Consider the following 15,840-nt stretch of genomic DNA (forward strand, 5'->3'; position numbering starts at 1 on the left):
AGGAATATATTAAAGTCTTTGTTTCCTGTACTTAAGCCATTATGTTTTTGTTTTTTAAGATCACAAAATGTGTGTGCAATAAAAAAATTCCTGAAGTTTATAACATGCTATACTCTTGAATCTCAGCTGAGGTGTTTCAGGCAGTATTTAGTTGATGTAGCATGTCATGACAACGTGCAGAGGGCAGAGTATGCATGTTATGTGTTCAAAGCCAAGGCTGCAGTGATACTGTACAATGCAGTGTTGGCCAGGACTGCCCAAATGCCTTGGGCTTATTACACATTTGGTTTGGAATTAACTTTTGGTTGTTGTGCATTGCTGTTGCCAAAGCTTTTGTGGATCCTGGATTCAGTTACACAGCTGGATATGGGGTTGAGAGACCTACAGTTAGAAGAAGTTGTGTTTTGATCCTGGAGTCAACATGTTATATGTCAACAGCATGTATAACCATTAGATTACTGTGTCTTACAGAAAATAAATCAAATTATGTATCTTCAGGGAAACAAATGGTGACATCTTTGATCATTTCCCTTTTCAAACAGCAGAGGGAGGCAGTGTTATAGACAGTAATGCTAGGAAGATGGTTCAATGGGTAAAGAGCTTGCCACACAAATGTGAGGGCCCACATGTAGATTTCTAGAATCTGCATAGAATCAGGTGGGTGTGGTGGCTGCTTATGATTCTCAGTGTACCGGAGATGGAGGTAGGAAATCCTCAGAGCAAGCTGGCTTGTCAGATTAGCTAAAATGCTGTGTTGTGGGTTCAGTGAGAGACTCCACCTCCAGATAGAAGGTGGAGAGTGATGGAGAAGACACCTGATATCATCTTTTGTGTGTGCACACACGCACACACACACACACTGCATGCAAATATATATAAAATCTAGATAGTAATCTTAGGTGGTTCTGTTAAGTAAGGTGGCATATGTAAAACACTAAGCACGTAGTGAATGCTAAATAAGTGCTGCTAGTTATTCTCATAATTCACATTTTTAGTCTAGCTGTGAAACAATACGTGCAGACCATAGGAAACATGGAGAAGTATACAAAGGCACTGAGAAGGTCATTGATGACATTTTAGCATGCTTCCAAGATCTTTCCTACAGAACATGTACAGTAGTCACTGACATTTTAGCGTGCATACTTCTGAAAAACCAGCTACTTTTCAGTGTGCATGATGTACACTGGAAGAGTAATATGAAATAAAGATTTTGGTAGTAAGTCATAACATAACGGGAGGGAAGAACCAAAGATTTGTCTTGTGTATGACATGTTGCCCTGAATCAGTCTTATCACTCGGAAAGTATTAAAATTAAGCAGTTAGAAGAGGTGGGGAGGGCTGGAGAGATGGCTCAGAGGTTAAGAGCACCGATTGCTCTTCCAGAGGTCCTGAGTTCAATTCCCAGCAACCACATGGTGGCTCACAACCATCTGTAATGAGATCTGGCACTCTCTTCTGTATACATAACAAATAAATAAATCTTTAAAAAAAAAAAAAAAAAAAAAAAAGGTGGGGAGAATCAGCTTCTGTAAATTGTCCTCTGACCTGTGCATGCTTATACACATGCCACCACACACAAAAGAAGCAAAGCTAAAAATGTAAGGAAGAAGTGATTATTAATTGATTCAGTGTAAGAATAAAGGTAGATTTTTGAGTCTGCTCACAGGGGGCCTGAGCTACTGCTCCAACACAAAGGGATTTGATACACCAGTTGACTGTAGAGAACTAGTAAGAGAATACTGGGAAGGCTTGTCTGTAAGACAAAGAACTAGTTCCTAAGTGAAACTATGAAGCAATGGTTTGCAAAAGGTTGCCAGGAAACTGCCACAGCTCTTTAGGCCCTGAGAAAGATCTATCTACCACCAGCCTGCAGTAGTTGGTGAGAGGGACCTTACTGCTTCTTAAGAAGGCAGTGTCTGAACTCCATGATTGCTTAGGAGTAGTGCTGGAGGAATTGTCTTTCATTGGGAAGAATTAATAAGTTCTCTTATACAGAGTCCTCAGAGGTGGATGGTGGTATTTAATGCTAAGAACTGATGACCCAGCACAGTAGGGGTTCTTACAGATGACTTATTATACTGTGTTCAAATATAATGATATCTTTGAAAGCCTATTCTTGAGAATAATATTTAAGTTAATTACCAAAGTTTTAGGATAATTGTGTGTGGTGGGGTGCATGCACATGTATGTGTGTGCGTTGTGTGAAGGCCAAGTCAGCATCTGGTATCTTCCTCAACTTACCTTTTTCAGATGGGGAGGGTCTCTCACTGAACCTGGAGCTCATTGATTGGCTAGATTAGTTGGCCAGCATACCTCCGGGATCTACTTCTCATCTCTATCTCCTTAGCTCTGGGGTTACAAGCATATGCTTCCATGCCCAGCTGTGTACGTGGTGCTGGGGATCTTAAACTTGGAGGACAAACATCTTACCACCTAAGCCATCTTCTCGAAACTTTCTTTCTCTTCCTCCTCCTCCTCCTCCTCCTCCTCCTCCTCCTCCTCCTCCTCCTCCTCCTCTTGTTTGAGACAGAATTTCTCTGTAACAGCTGTGGCTTTCCTGGAACTCACTTTGTAGACCAGGCTGACCTCAAACTCACAGAGATCTGTCTGCCTCTGCTTCCTGAATGCTGGGATTAAAGGCATGTGCCACCACTGCCCAGCATTTTCTCAAACTTTAAGGAAATTTTACTTAAATAAAAATAAGTTAGCTTATTAATGGTTACAATGAAAACATTTCTGAAAGCAGGCAAGTAATTCTAGGAAGTGTCTACTGGAATCCTCAAGACTTGTACATTTTCATTTTAAAAAGTATGAATGTAGTTATAATTCTAAACAGCCTTATTAAATGAGAAACACAGAGCCAAATAAAGAGTTAAAATCCCAAGAGGTCAGAGCACTAGCGAATAGCCTTTAGCTTACCAGCTGCTGCCGTCCTTCCCCTGAGAAAGAGACCTATTTTCTGTGTGTCTGTCTTTTTATTGACTTTCTGTTCTGCCTTCTCATTGGTTCTAAACCAAACCATATGACTTCTTTGTCACTGCCTGTCTATACAGTCTCTATGGTTGGTACTTGGATTAAAGGCATGTGTCTCCAAGCTGGCTATGTCCTTGAACACACAGACTCTGCCTGCCATGTGATTGGTTTAAGGGCGTGTGCTACCACTGCCAGACTTCTGCTATGGCTTGCTATTAGCTCTGACCCCTAGGCAACTTTATTTATTAACATACAAATAAAATCACATTTCAGCACAAATGAAGTATCACCGTAAGTATGTACAAATTGAAGTAAGTGTAAAAAGGAATTCATAGAAAATTAGTTGTTCCCCAACTTGCCTTAAATAGTTTATTGCATGCATCCTGCTGTCTTAGTGATGGATGAAATATAACCTCAAGTTCAGGTCAGCTTGTTTTAGGATGTTGCTAAGAGATTTGGCTTTATAAAGGCCTCTTTGTTCATACCCCACAAATGCTCAAGTTATAGTAGCTTTGAGTAAATGTGAGTGCTAGTATGTGCTGTTTTTCAGGTGAAACATGGTACATGTATTTAATGGGAGTTGTTAGTTCACCAAGCTAGACTTGTATGCAATCTTTGGTCCCACAATTGCCTTGTTGAAGTCAGTAGGCATTTGTTTATGTCTCCTCAGGAAGAGTTGTACAAGGCAGCATTTAGTTTGTCAGGAGTAAGGGATGAGTTCAGTAGCCCAACCTCAATTAGAGAAAAGAGCAACCAGTGCTCATAGCCTCCGTGCCTGTGTTTGGTACCCAGCACCCCTACCTGGCTGCTGCTCACAGCTGCCTGTAACTTGAGCTCCAGAGGACTAGGCTTTCTTCTCTTCTGTCCTGCAAGCACTGCACACATGCATGCATTATGCATGCACACACAAAACTAAGAAATAGAAGTAAACATTTTTTAAATGTGTGCACCTTAAAGCTGTTATTATATATTGTATAAAATGATTTGGAAGCTGTCTATAATTATTATCTAAACATAAGTGAAGCTGTTTTAGCTTTTGCCCTAATCCCAAGACATTATTTAAAAGCAAAACCCCTTAAAAAATAGGCCTAAAATCTGAACCTTTTCTTGTCCCAAGCATTTCAATAAACAGACTCTCAACTTGAAATGATCTGTTTAATAAGTGGTTATACAGTTGTCAGCATTAGTTGTACTGGTTTTATACAATGGAGTAAGTTCCTCTGAAGCAAGTGAAACACATGCGTGAATGTAAGGTTGATAACAGGGTTTCTCAGAGGTGGCATTGCAGACATTTGCTCTGTCTGAATCTATTGCAGGGCTTGTTAGAATTCCCAAGTCTGTATCCCTTTCATTTGCCAACCTTGGATCAAATATCAGTTTCTGTTGTTATTATCAAATGTGCCTTGAATGGCAGAATTTGACAATAGTTAAAAGTCAGGTATCTTTACTAGTAGAATAATTAAGAACCCTTTTGTAGAAGAACAATAAAGCATTTAGATTTCAAGACACCCCCCCTCCAAAAAAATGATTTGGAGAGAAGCAAGCACATGCACACACATGCTCACACGTGCACACACATGTTCTCACATACATATGAAGGTCAGAGGACAACCTCAGAAGTCAGTTCTCTCCTCCATGTGGGTTCCATGGACTGTCAGGCTTAGCAGCACACACCATTACCCACTGGGCCCTCTCATTGGCCTGAATTTCAAGACTCAATTGTAGCTTATATGATATGTGTGTTGTTTTTTTAAAGGGTAAAATTTTAAGAGTAGAAACAAAATAAATGCTTCATAATTCTTCAGATTTAACTTTGTATAATTTAGGCAAACTGTCAAAGACACTATTAATTCTCATAAAACTTTGATGACTTAAGAAAATTGCATTTTTACTGTTTTATGTATCTTACATTGAGTAATGGATTTTATTTGGTGTTTCTTTCAGATTGAAATTAAAATGAAAAAGCCAGAGGCTGTGAGATGGGAAAAACTAGAGGGACAAGGAGATGAGACCACACCAAAACAGTTCATAGCAGGTTTGTATTTTGGCCTTGCTGAGGTTTTAAGTTCATTTTGTAGGTGAAATTAAATAATAATGAGCATTCTCCCTATTTCATTATTTATGAAGAAAAGATACTTTGAATATAGTAAAGTTATTGTAATTTCTGAAGCTTGAACACAGACAAATGTTGGCAAGAGGAGTTGGAGTTGTTTACTGTGTCAGGCTGTAACTTGACAGTTATTTGTGATCTGCCTAGTGTACGGTAAGGTAGTTTGCATGGCTGAGCATCTCCTCCCTCCCCTATTCTGCCTTTATTCCTTTGTTTTTCCAACTGATTTCTCATCTATGATTTCCTAGAATTTCAGAACTTCACAGAGTAGGGCATTTGGACTATTTCTGTTACTAATATAGAGATGGCACACACCAGTAAAGGAATACCCAGAAGAGGAGACAACTAGGGTTGGTTTTATATAGCCCTTTATATGTTGAAGTCCATTTTAAGCATATATAACCAGCAGTCAGGCATCTTTTACTAGTATAATCTGGGGGATCCTAAGATTGTATCTTCAGGTAATCGCCTCATTACTGAATAGGGAGAAATTTCTTTTTGTTATTTAATACTCTGATCTGATGGCTGAAACAATCCAACAATGTATTTCAGCTATTTTCAGGTTTTTACCCCTTTTATAGTAGGAAACACATTTGCTTGTAACATTTAGGAAGTCAGTTATGAGCAGATCTTGTATGTGTGTGTGTGTGTGTGTGTGTGTGTGTGTGTGTGTGTGTGTGTGTGTGTTGATTTTATGTCTGTATAGAAGTTACAAGACTAAAAGTGTGTCTTACCCCAGTCATAGAACTTTAACTAATCTATAACAAAGACAGCAAAACCAGGGGAGGCAGCACAGGTGATCTCTTGTTGCTGCTTCAAAGACTGTCGTTTGGGGATAGGGTTTACCTGGTGAACAGCTGTATAATACAGTGCTCATAATAGGCAGCCCAGTATTATTTCTTCCTTTTTTTTTTTTTTTTTTAACCGTAGCTGAGGACCGAACCAGGGCCTTGCGCTTGCTAGGCAAGCGCTCTACCACTGAGCTAAATCACCAACCCCTATTTCTTCCTTTTTATAGGCTAGGATCACCTGGTGGATTTGTGGAGGACTAAAATGCAGGGCTGCAGAGTGTGGGTGTGTTTCTGGTAACTTGCTGCTTCCTGTGGGACACATTCACCAACAGTAGAGATGATCTCTGCTCTCACACTTGTCTGTCTATATATATATATATATATAAATAAAGTAGTGAGCAAGAAACTTAGATTACTCTCAGTAGTTCACCTACCATGTCCAATTATTCAAGTTGTTCTGAGATTGAATGTCGTGTGTGTGTGTGTGTGTGTGTGTGTGTGTGTGTGTGTGTGTGTGTGTTGTGTGTAAGGTTTTTCTAAACTGAATCCCTTGGAAATTTAAGATGCTTTCCCTCCTGTCCTGTTGTGTTTTGTGAGGAATTAATATGCTTGTCAGATCCTGTGTACTGCAAGCTGGAAACTGTAGATAAGGGCAAGTCACTTAACCTATCTGGGCCAGCGTTCTTATCTGTAGAGAGAGATTAAAACTTCATTCCCATTCTTCCTGGGAGTTACCATTAGAATTAATTAAATTCAAGTTCCCAGCCCCTTAACCATGTCATACGTGAAAATGTACAAAGACAGCATTTCCAGTAGAGGGAAGTGACATTTAGGATGTTTAAAGCAACACACACACACACACACACACACACACACACACACACACACACACACTCGTGTCTTCCTGGGTTCTGTTTTGATGAAGGATGGGTAAATGAAAAGTAGGTTTTTTTTTTTTTATTTACTGGTGAAGTGAAGGCACAAGAAACAGAATCAATGTCGAGTAGTTTCTCACCCATTTTTAGAAACTGGATGTAGAAAGACATTACTAGGGAAGGAACATTTAGATTGTGGATTAGTGTTACTGGGTTCCAGTAGGACAGGACACTTGGAATCAGCCTTTTGTTTTGTTTTGTTAGCAATGTCAGCTGTACTGTCCCTGCAGAGCTGCTGCCTGTTGACCACTTGAAGTAGGATTAGTCTGCCTTGAGATGTAAACTGCATCCCCAGTTTTTAAGATTTCTATATAAAAAGGATCACAAAGTGTTTTAGTATTCTCCAGTTGACTTCATATTGAAATAATATTCTTTCTTGCTATGATATATATGGTGTGTGTGTACCTAGACACTTTTCATTTTCCTTCAGGAAACTAAACAATTCACTTCTGATAATACAAAGTCTGTCCCTTACCACCCTCTTCATTAAGATAAAAAATCTTCTGTGTGTGAATGGGAGAGAGTTCTTTGTAAATTCTGTGTTGATTTAATAAGTTTATTTATTTTACATCCCAGACACAGTTTCCCCTCCCTCCCCTCCTCCTAGCCCCTTCCCCCCACCTCTTCCTGCCCCCCCTCATCCACTCCCCCTCCTTCATTTCTGTTTAGGAAAGGTCTGACACTCCAAAAGTATTAACAAAACATAGCATATCAAGTTGCAGTAAGACTAAGCATCTCCCCATGTATTAAGGCTGGGCAAGGTGACCCAGTATGAGGAGTAGGGTCCCAAAAGCCAGTACAAGAGTCAGAGACAGCCCCTGCTCCTACTGTTAGGAGTGCCACAAGAGGACCAAGATACTCAACTGTCACATATATGCAGTGCCTAGGTCAGTCACATACAGGCTCCCTGGTTGTCCCTATGCACCCGGGGGCTAGCGAGATGGCTCAGCAGGTGAAGGTGCTTGTTGCTGAACCTAACGACACAAGTTTAATTATAAGGACCACCTCCCTCAAGTAAATAAATAAATGTGATTTTAAAAAGATTTATTTTATATTTTATGTGTATGGGGTTTTGTTACATGTTTGTATGTGTAGCACATGTGTACCTGGTAGATGTGGAGGTCAGAAGAGTGTATTGTGTTCCCTGGAACTGGAGTTAGGATAGTTATAAGCTGCCATGTGTGTGCTGGAAACTAAACCCAGGTCTTTTGCAGTAGCAGCAAGTGCTGTTAACTGCTGAACCATCTCTCCAATCCCCAATAGATGTAATTTTAAAAATGAAATTAGAGTGTGTCTCAGTTCCTTTTAATAACTAGTACTAAAACTGTTAAATCATGTATGTGGATTCCGTTTCTGGCTGTTATTATAGTTTAATTAGATAGTAAACAGAGCTATTCTTAGACCTACTGGGTCATTTTGTTTGTCTGTTTTCCAGTTATTTGTGTGTCAAGATCTTCATTTCCTTGGTCTTAGGGCATTCCTTGAGCTGCTGGGCTAGTAGTTTTTCTATGCAGGTAGCCTCTATCCAAATAGATACACAAATTCTGTTGTTTTCTATGTTATGTAGATAAGTTTATGTGTTGTTATTTTCAGATAGTGTATTAAGATGTGGATAAGTGGATTATTTTTCAGCATTCATGAGTTACTTAATATTTTCTTTTTTCCCCCTCATTTTATGTGCATTGTTGTTGTGCCTGAATCATGTCTGTGTAAGGGTGTGGATCCCCTGGAACTGGAGTTACAAACAGTTGTGAGTTCCCATGTGGGTGCTGGGAATTGAACCTGAGTCCTCTGGAAGAGCAGCCAGTGCTCTTAACTGATGAGCCATCCTTCCAGTCCCATGGAGTTACTTACTATTTTCTATTGAATCTAGTGTGCGTGCGTGCGTGCGTGCGTGCGTGCGTGCGCGTGTGTGTGTGTGTGTGTGTGTGTGTGTGTGTAGGAGATGGAGGATTAACTAATTCACTGTGGCAGTTGATTTTATTTTCAGAGCATTTCTACTTTGAAAGATACCTGAGTATCGTCACATAGAAAAATTATACTTCCTGTGTTAAAATCTTGAGAGATGGGCTGGAGGGAGGGTTCAGTGGTTTAGCATACTGGCTGTTCTCATAGAAGATTCACATCAGGCAGCTCACAACTCTCTGTAACTCCAGTTCCAGGGGACCTGACACTTTCTGCCTCAGGCACTTGCATTCACAGGGTGCACATATGTAACACTCAGGTACACACATAAAATAAAAAAATTGAAAAATGGTTTAGAGATTGAAAAATGAGGTGTGCTTTTTGGTAGTGTTTGGAATTGGTGTAAAAACCTTGCACATGAGAGGCAAGCATTTTGCCATTGCCTCTAATGGAGCATCCTAGAAAGTGTGTGTGTATACACTGGTATTTTTTTATAATCATCTGTACTGTCTTTTAAAAAGATTTTTTTTTTTTATCTGATGTGTGTGAGTGTTTTGCTCACAGGTATGCCCATGTACCGTATGTGTGCCTAGTGCCTCAGAGGTCAGAAGTGGGCTTTGAAACTAGAGTTATGAATGGTTTTGAGCTGCTCTGTATGTGCTGGGAGAAGAACCCAGATCTTGTGTAAGAACAAGTACTCTTTTAAAAAATTTATTTCTTTATTTTATGTATATGAGTGCCCAGAAGAGGGCATCAGATCCCAGTGTAGAAGATTGTGAGTCACCACACCATGTGTGTGCTGGGAATTGAACTCAGGACCTCTGGAAGAGCATCCAGTAGTCTAACTGCTGAGCCATCTCCCCTGCCCAGAACAAGTACTCTTAGCCATTGAGCCATGTTTTCTGGCCTAATACTGTCTTTTTCAAACCTCTGCTGCTTTTCTAAAAAAAACAATTATTGGAGAGGGCTGTGAATGCTATGGCATGCATTTGGAGGTCCGAGGACAACACTGTAGCGTCCATTCTCTGCTGTCTTTTCATAGGTTCTGCCAGTTGAACTGGGTTATTAGGCTTGCACAGCTGCTCAGCTGTCTCTCAACCATCTCTAGTTTTCTTCTCTCTTCCATCTAATTTTTCCTTCTTTACAGTTATTTTTCCTTTTTCTTGAGACAGTTCTCACAGTCTGACCTTACCCATAACAATGTAGTCCAGGGTGGTATCTGTATTACGATCTTACTTCAGCTTCTTTTTTCTTATTTATTTTCATTTTATGTGTATTGGTGTTTTACTGTGGGTGACAGGTCCCCTGGAACTGGAATTATAGACAGTTGTGAGCTGCCACATGGGTGCTGGGAATCGAACCAGGTCCTCTGGAAGAGCAGTCAGTGCTCTTAACCACTGAGCCATCCATCTCTCCAGCCCCTTCCTTCAGTGTCTTGAGTACCTTTACTTTCCATATAAGACATTCTGTATTCTTAACCCACTTCTGTGATTAGCATGCAGAATGTTTTTAGTCTGATTTTATATATTATATCAAAAGCATACTCTTGTTGAATTATTTTGCTCAGAGGAAGTCCTAAATTTTGCAGTATGCTAACTGATTCGGTTATTGAAATGTAGATCTAATTATTGATGTACATAGCAAAGAGATACTAACTGCAAACTTGAAATTCAGTGACCTAAACTACTTGCTGAGATGTTCCGTGCACTGTGGTCACAGCATTTACATATTTCTTGACTAATCAAGCATGCTGCTAAACTACTTCTGTCTTTTTCCCTTTGCAGATGTGAAGACCCTGTATCCATCATCATCTCATTATACCAGGAACTGGGATAAGCTGGTTGGTGAGATCAAGGAGGAGGAGAAGAACGAGAAGCTGGAGGGCGACGCAGCTTTAAACAAGCTATTTCAACAGATCTACTCAGATGGTTCCGATGAAGTGAAACGGGCCATGAACAAATCATTTGTAAGAAAGAATATGAACAGTTTTCAAATATTCTTAAATTATGACAGTGAAGTTTAGACTCTTAAAGCCAGATTGAGTAGTGAATTTGAGGTCAAATTGTATGACCTGGATAGCTGGAGAGAAACAGTGGTTTATTGTAACTCACTTGTGAGTTAGGCGTTGGAAGGCTAAGAAATTCTACGACTGCAGAATTTATTTTTAGTTGAATTTGTCACAGTAGCTCAGTGAGCTTCCGCTGTTTTATCTTGTAGAATCATACATATATTATTTTCTTCTTTAAAATGAAGGGAAATTCACAGAACCATATGGGCTAGCAGAAAGTATCTATTATTCAGTGACTTAGTTTCTCAATTGATTAAGACAATTCAGGCTCTTGCTAGAGTAGACTAACTATCACCTGAATCAGGTCTCCAATTCTGAGGTTTAATTGACAGTTCACTGCTATAAAACTGTATTAATTGTTTATTTATTTATATTTAAAGGAAATTTATGTGTGTGCTTGTTTTGCATATATGCATGTATGTGGCCCTCATGCCTGTGGAGGTCAGAGAAGGGGGTTGGATCTGCTGGAATTAGAATTACAGGCAGTTGTCAGCTGTCATATGGGTGTTGGGAACTGAACTCTTCTGCAGTCCAAGCTGGTCTTAGATTTGCTGCATGGCCATAGATGGCCTTGAACTCTTGATCCTCTTGCCTCTTATCTCCCAAGTACCCATGTACCACTCTACCAAGCAATTATTTTTCTTAAAGATACAATCATGAATTTTGCCAAGAAAAATGTTGTCTACTCAAATCTTCTCCAGGCAAGACACTCACCCTTACTGTTGACTTCAAAAGTGTGCTAGAGAGACTAGCTGTATGCCAAGTCAAAGACACATTACAGAATCTGCATCCATATCATACAGAAAATTGATAGTTAAATGAGTAATATACATCCATAAAGTAAGCCATCTGTGTGGCAACATTGACCTTAAATGTGGAGCTTGCTTCTGTCTCTGTAGGAAGACAGAACGTACTGTCCTTTATGGTTGTTCAGTATAATTGTATGAGACCAACTAAATAATGAGGAGGAGATTCTAAATCGCACAGTATTCTACCTTCTATACGGAGAGAAGGGAAGATTGTGGTCAGTGAATATGACCAGATTATAAACTAAAGTCACTTCTGTGAGTTTTCTAACTGAGAGTCCTCTTAGAAGTAACTGATTTTACAGGCTTGTCACATTTAATTTACTCATTTTATATGAAGCCTGCCATGTGCCAGGCCACCATGATTAGGACTACAGTGTAAGTACATTCATCTGTCTTTGCATGGGTCCCACATTTGTGGGTTCAACTAGCTTGTGATTGGAAAGTATTAGGGGAAGAGTTGTTTGTATTGAGTACCTATTATATAGACGTTTTCTTGTTATTTCCCAAATGATACTACATGACAAGCTCCCTGATAATACCTAGTATTGGATATTATGGGTACTCTAGAGATGATGATTTGTAGTGTAGTGGAAAGGCATGCCTAAGTTATATGCGAATTCTGCGCCATTTTATATTAGAGACTTGTAGCACCTGCAGATTCTGTTGTATGTGATGTAAGGGTATGCCTGAACCCTCTTTAGAGACCAAGGGATATTTATGTTGGTAAAATATAGTCCATGTCTTTGAAGGACTCTCTTCTTTAGTTCTAGTCATCAATGAGAAGTAGACTTAAGGAGAAACTCTTAAGTGGGTGTGATGGCAATCCTAGTACTTGGGATGCTGAGACAGGAGGGTTGAGAGTTCAAGGTCAATCTGAGCTGCATAGTAAGACTGTCTCAAAAACAAACAAGAAAAGGAAAGGAGGCAGTCCTTAAATTGCAAAGGTGCAGTGTGTATTAATGGTAGTTACATAGAAGACTGATTGTATGAGAGTATATAGCCTGGCAATTAAGAGTCTTAACAAAGTTGACTGGTTGAGTCAGGTGTGGTGGCGCACACCTTTAATTCCAGCATTTGGGAAGCAGAGGCAGGTGGATCTCTGTGAGCTTGAGGCCAGCTTGGTCTACAAAGTGAGTTCAGGACAGCTAAGGCTATTTCACAGAGAAACTCTGTCTCAAAAACTAAAAATAAATAAATAAATTAATTAATTAATAAAAGAAAATTAGTTGGCTGGCAAGGTTGCTGAATGGATAGGGTACTTGCTGCCAAGTCTGATCACCCAGGTTCAATTCTTGGATCCTCTATGGTAGAGGGAGAGATCTGGCTTCCACTAGTTGTCCTCTGGCCTCTAATGTGTCCCATGGCACTCCCATGCCTATAAATACATGTCCATGCACATACACTAACTAAATGTCACTTAAAAATAGGAGTCAGAGACCACCAAGAGGTGCTGACATTCATGTTTGGAAGATAAATAAAGGTCTAAAAACAGGAAGACAATAGCACCCCATGCAAAGGAACTCAAAGGAGTTTTGCAAAAGGCATTGGTTATCTTGAGTTTCCAGTTCAGTTCAAAGGGTATATAACTTCCTGTGTTTGTTAGTAATACAGCCAATTAAAAGATTGTAAATTTCAGGAATTCACATTATACTCTTCTATGATCCATGTTAGTGAATTTTTATCATAATAAATGTATGGAAGTTGTATTTCTTTCTTTTTCTTTTTCTGGTTTTTCGAGACAGGGTTTCTCTGTGTAGCTTTGCGCCTTTCCTGGGACTCACTTGGTAGCCCAGGCTGGCCTCGAACTCACAGAGATCCACCTGGCTCTGCCTCCCGAGTGCTGGGATTAAAGGTGAGCACCGCCACCAGCGCCCGGCGGAAGTTGTATTTCTTTAGAAGTATGAACCTTAGCCTTTAACAGATGCACTATCTCTCCAGTTCAAGTTTTTAATAATACTATGTATTGTTTGACACTTGGCCATATTCTGAGAAATATGTTGGATAATTTTCATTATTAGGTAACACCACTGAGTGTGTTGATACAAATCAGGCATATGTTGTCCTATTGACCTGTACCCACAATTTGATAGAACTTCTCGATATTATCAAGAGTTTTGGTAAATAGAAGATGTTTGAGGCTGCTGCAAATGTAACATAGAATATTCTTACAGTAGAATGTGTGTGTGTGTGTGTGTGTGTGTGTGTGTGTTCTAAAATTACAATAAAAAATCTAGCTTAGTAAATAGTCAAACTATTGCTGTTAAGTATTATGTACTTTATATGATTGTATGAGTGTTCTTTCCTAGGGCTGGGAGCTCAGTGAGTTTGCACTAGAGTTGTGTGCTGTATTGTGGCTGTTATTAATGGCTACAATATCACTAGGCAGCCAGAATTCTTCAATGAATTTGCACTAGAGTTGCGTGCTGCATTGTGGCTGTTATTAATGGCGACAATATCTCGAGGCATCCAGAATTCTTCAGCTGTATTGTAGTCTTATGACATCTCTATTGTAAGAGCAGTTCATTGCTGATCAAAACATTTTTATGAAGTGCATAACTCTGTGCACATGTTAGGATTGCTATTCACTGCCTTGTAAATAGATAATCCAGGCACAGGATGTTGGCCTATGTACCTCTGTTGTATGTGCCTTAATTAAAAAAAGAAAAATTCAGAGTATACTAGAGTGTGTTTGGCAATGAGGGAGCATTAAATGAGGACCCTTAAAATTCTGTTTAACTGGTGTAGAAAGTTTATTTTGCCTGACTTTTACTGTCATCAAAAAAAGATTATGTCATTTTGAGAGGAAGGAATTTTATTTTTATTTAAGGTAAATTTTCCACACAATGCCTCTACTAATTAGCAAGTCCATGGTCCTTAGTGTGGCAGTGTATATGCACTTGATGTGCCTACCTAATTAATTACTCTAGAGTTGTCTTTTGTCAGGTGTCTGAAATTGTTAACCTCTCTGGCAAGCCTATGATTAAATAAAAATGTTGAGTTTGTATTGAGTTAATTTAGTCCCTATGTTTGGGAGAGTATATTTGGTTCATTTTAAGGAAAATGTTGCATTTTGATATATAAGGCAGGAATGAATCTTTTCTTTCTTTTCTTCTATTGCAGATGGAGTCTGGTGGTACAGTCTTGAGTACCAACTGGTCTGATGTAGGTAAAAGAAAAGTTGAAATCAACCCTCCTGATGATATGGAATGGAAACAGTACTAAATAAATCAATTTGCTATCACAGTGTTGCGTTTGTTCACGAGTGCCCATTGTGTGCTTTACCACATTCTTGAATTTCGAACAATATCTTTTTAAAAGATTAAACCCTTTACCTCTTTGTGCTTTAGAATGACCTTCCTACAAGTATTCTAAAGACTGATGATCACATCTTATCACTTCTGTCCATGCGGATTTCACACGTCCCGAAACCAAATGAAATGTCATCTGTTCCTAGATAGATCAGCTCTGTCTAGTTGTGGGAGTAGAGAATCTTTAATAACATCTTGGGTAATTGCCTTATTTTTGATGCAGTGTTCTGTTAATAATTTATTAGACCTGGCAACTTTTTGTGGGCATACATTTTTCAGCTTCAGCGTTGTATTTCCTTTTCAGAGCTACCTTTGAATGAGTTATAAAGACAATTTTTCTATGGAGGTTGGTTTATTTTCTTAAGTTTCTCTTAAGTTTTTACTGAGAACACTGAGAAAATACTACCGATAATTTCCTCATTTGGTTTTTTGAGAAGTATTTGTAATTGCACCAAGATTTTGCTTCTGCCTTCCAAATTCCAGAATAAAGCATAGGTTCTGGAGTTTAACAGCCCACAGATTTTAGCCATCTTAAAGGTAATCTGTAGCAGAAGCCAAGAAAGGCGCAGGCGGCTCAGGAGGCTCAGGTCCTGCTTCTGTTTGTGCCAGGATTGCTCTGGCTTCAGTACTTTGGAGTTTTGCTACTTTGAGAGTAAATTAATATGCATGTGTTTAGTATTTTGTGCCTGAAATCTGTAGATTCTCTGAGGATAATAAAAATGAATAGACATCATTAATTTTAGAGTTTATAATATAGCTGAGAGAAGGCTATTTAGGAAAAAGTTACAAAATGGTTGAATGTTGGGCTAAAGAGTTTTCAAACCAAAAAAATGTACGTATATACCACAGTCAACTTTCACAGTCTTTACAGCCTAGTGGCGGGTCTACGTTCTGTTAGGTGTCACTGACATTTTTGTGGCAAGGCACTCTTGTCTCCTCAG

General features: G+C 39.2%; 1 protein-coding gene across 1 annotated transcript in view; it reads left to right on the forward strand.

Annotated features, from left to right (window-relative positions):
• Sugt1 (SGT1 homolog, MIS12 kinetochore complex assembly cochaperone) overlaps positions 1-14,834 on the forward strand; it is a 45,757-nt gene extending 30,923 nt beyond the window's left edge. The window contains exons 11-13 of the mRNA XM_036199590.1: positions 4,918-5,008; positions 10,499-10,680; positions 14,712-14,834. Of these exons, the coding sequence (XP_036055483.1) occupies positions 4,918-5,008; positions 10,499-10,680; positions 14,712-14,813 (375 nt within the window). The 3' untranslated portion in view covers positions 14,814-14,834. The remainder of the gene's footprint in view (positions 1-4,917; positions 5,009-10,498; positions 10,681-14,711) is intronic.
• Positions 14,835-15,840: the final 1,006 nt, after the last annotated feature.

This window comes from Onychomys torridus, chromosome 9 (assembly GCF_903995425.1).
Source record: "Onychomys torridus chromosome 9, mOncTor1.1, whole genome shotgun sequence".
In the NCBI taxonomy this organism is placed as follows: domain Eukaryota; kingdom Metazoa; phylum Chordata; class Mammalia; order Rodentia; family Cricetidae; genus Onychomys; species Onychomys torridus.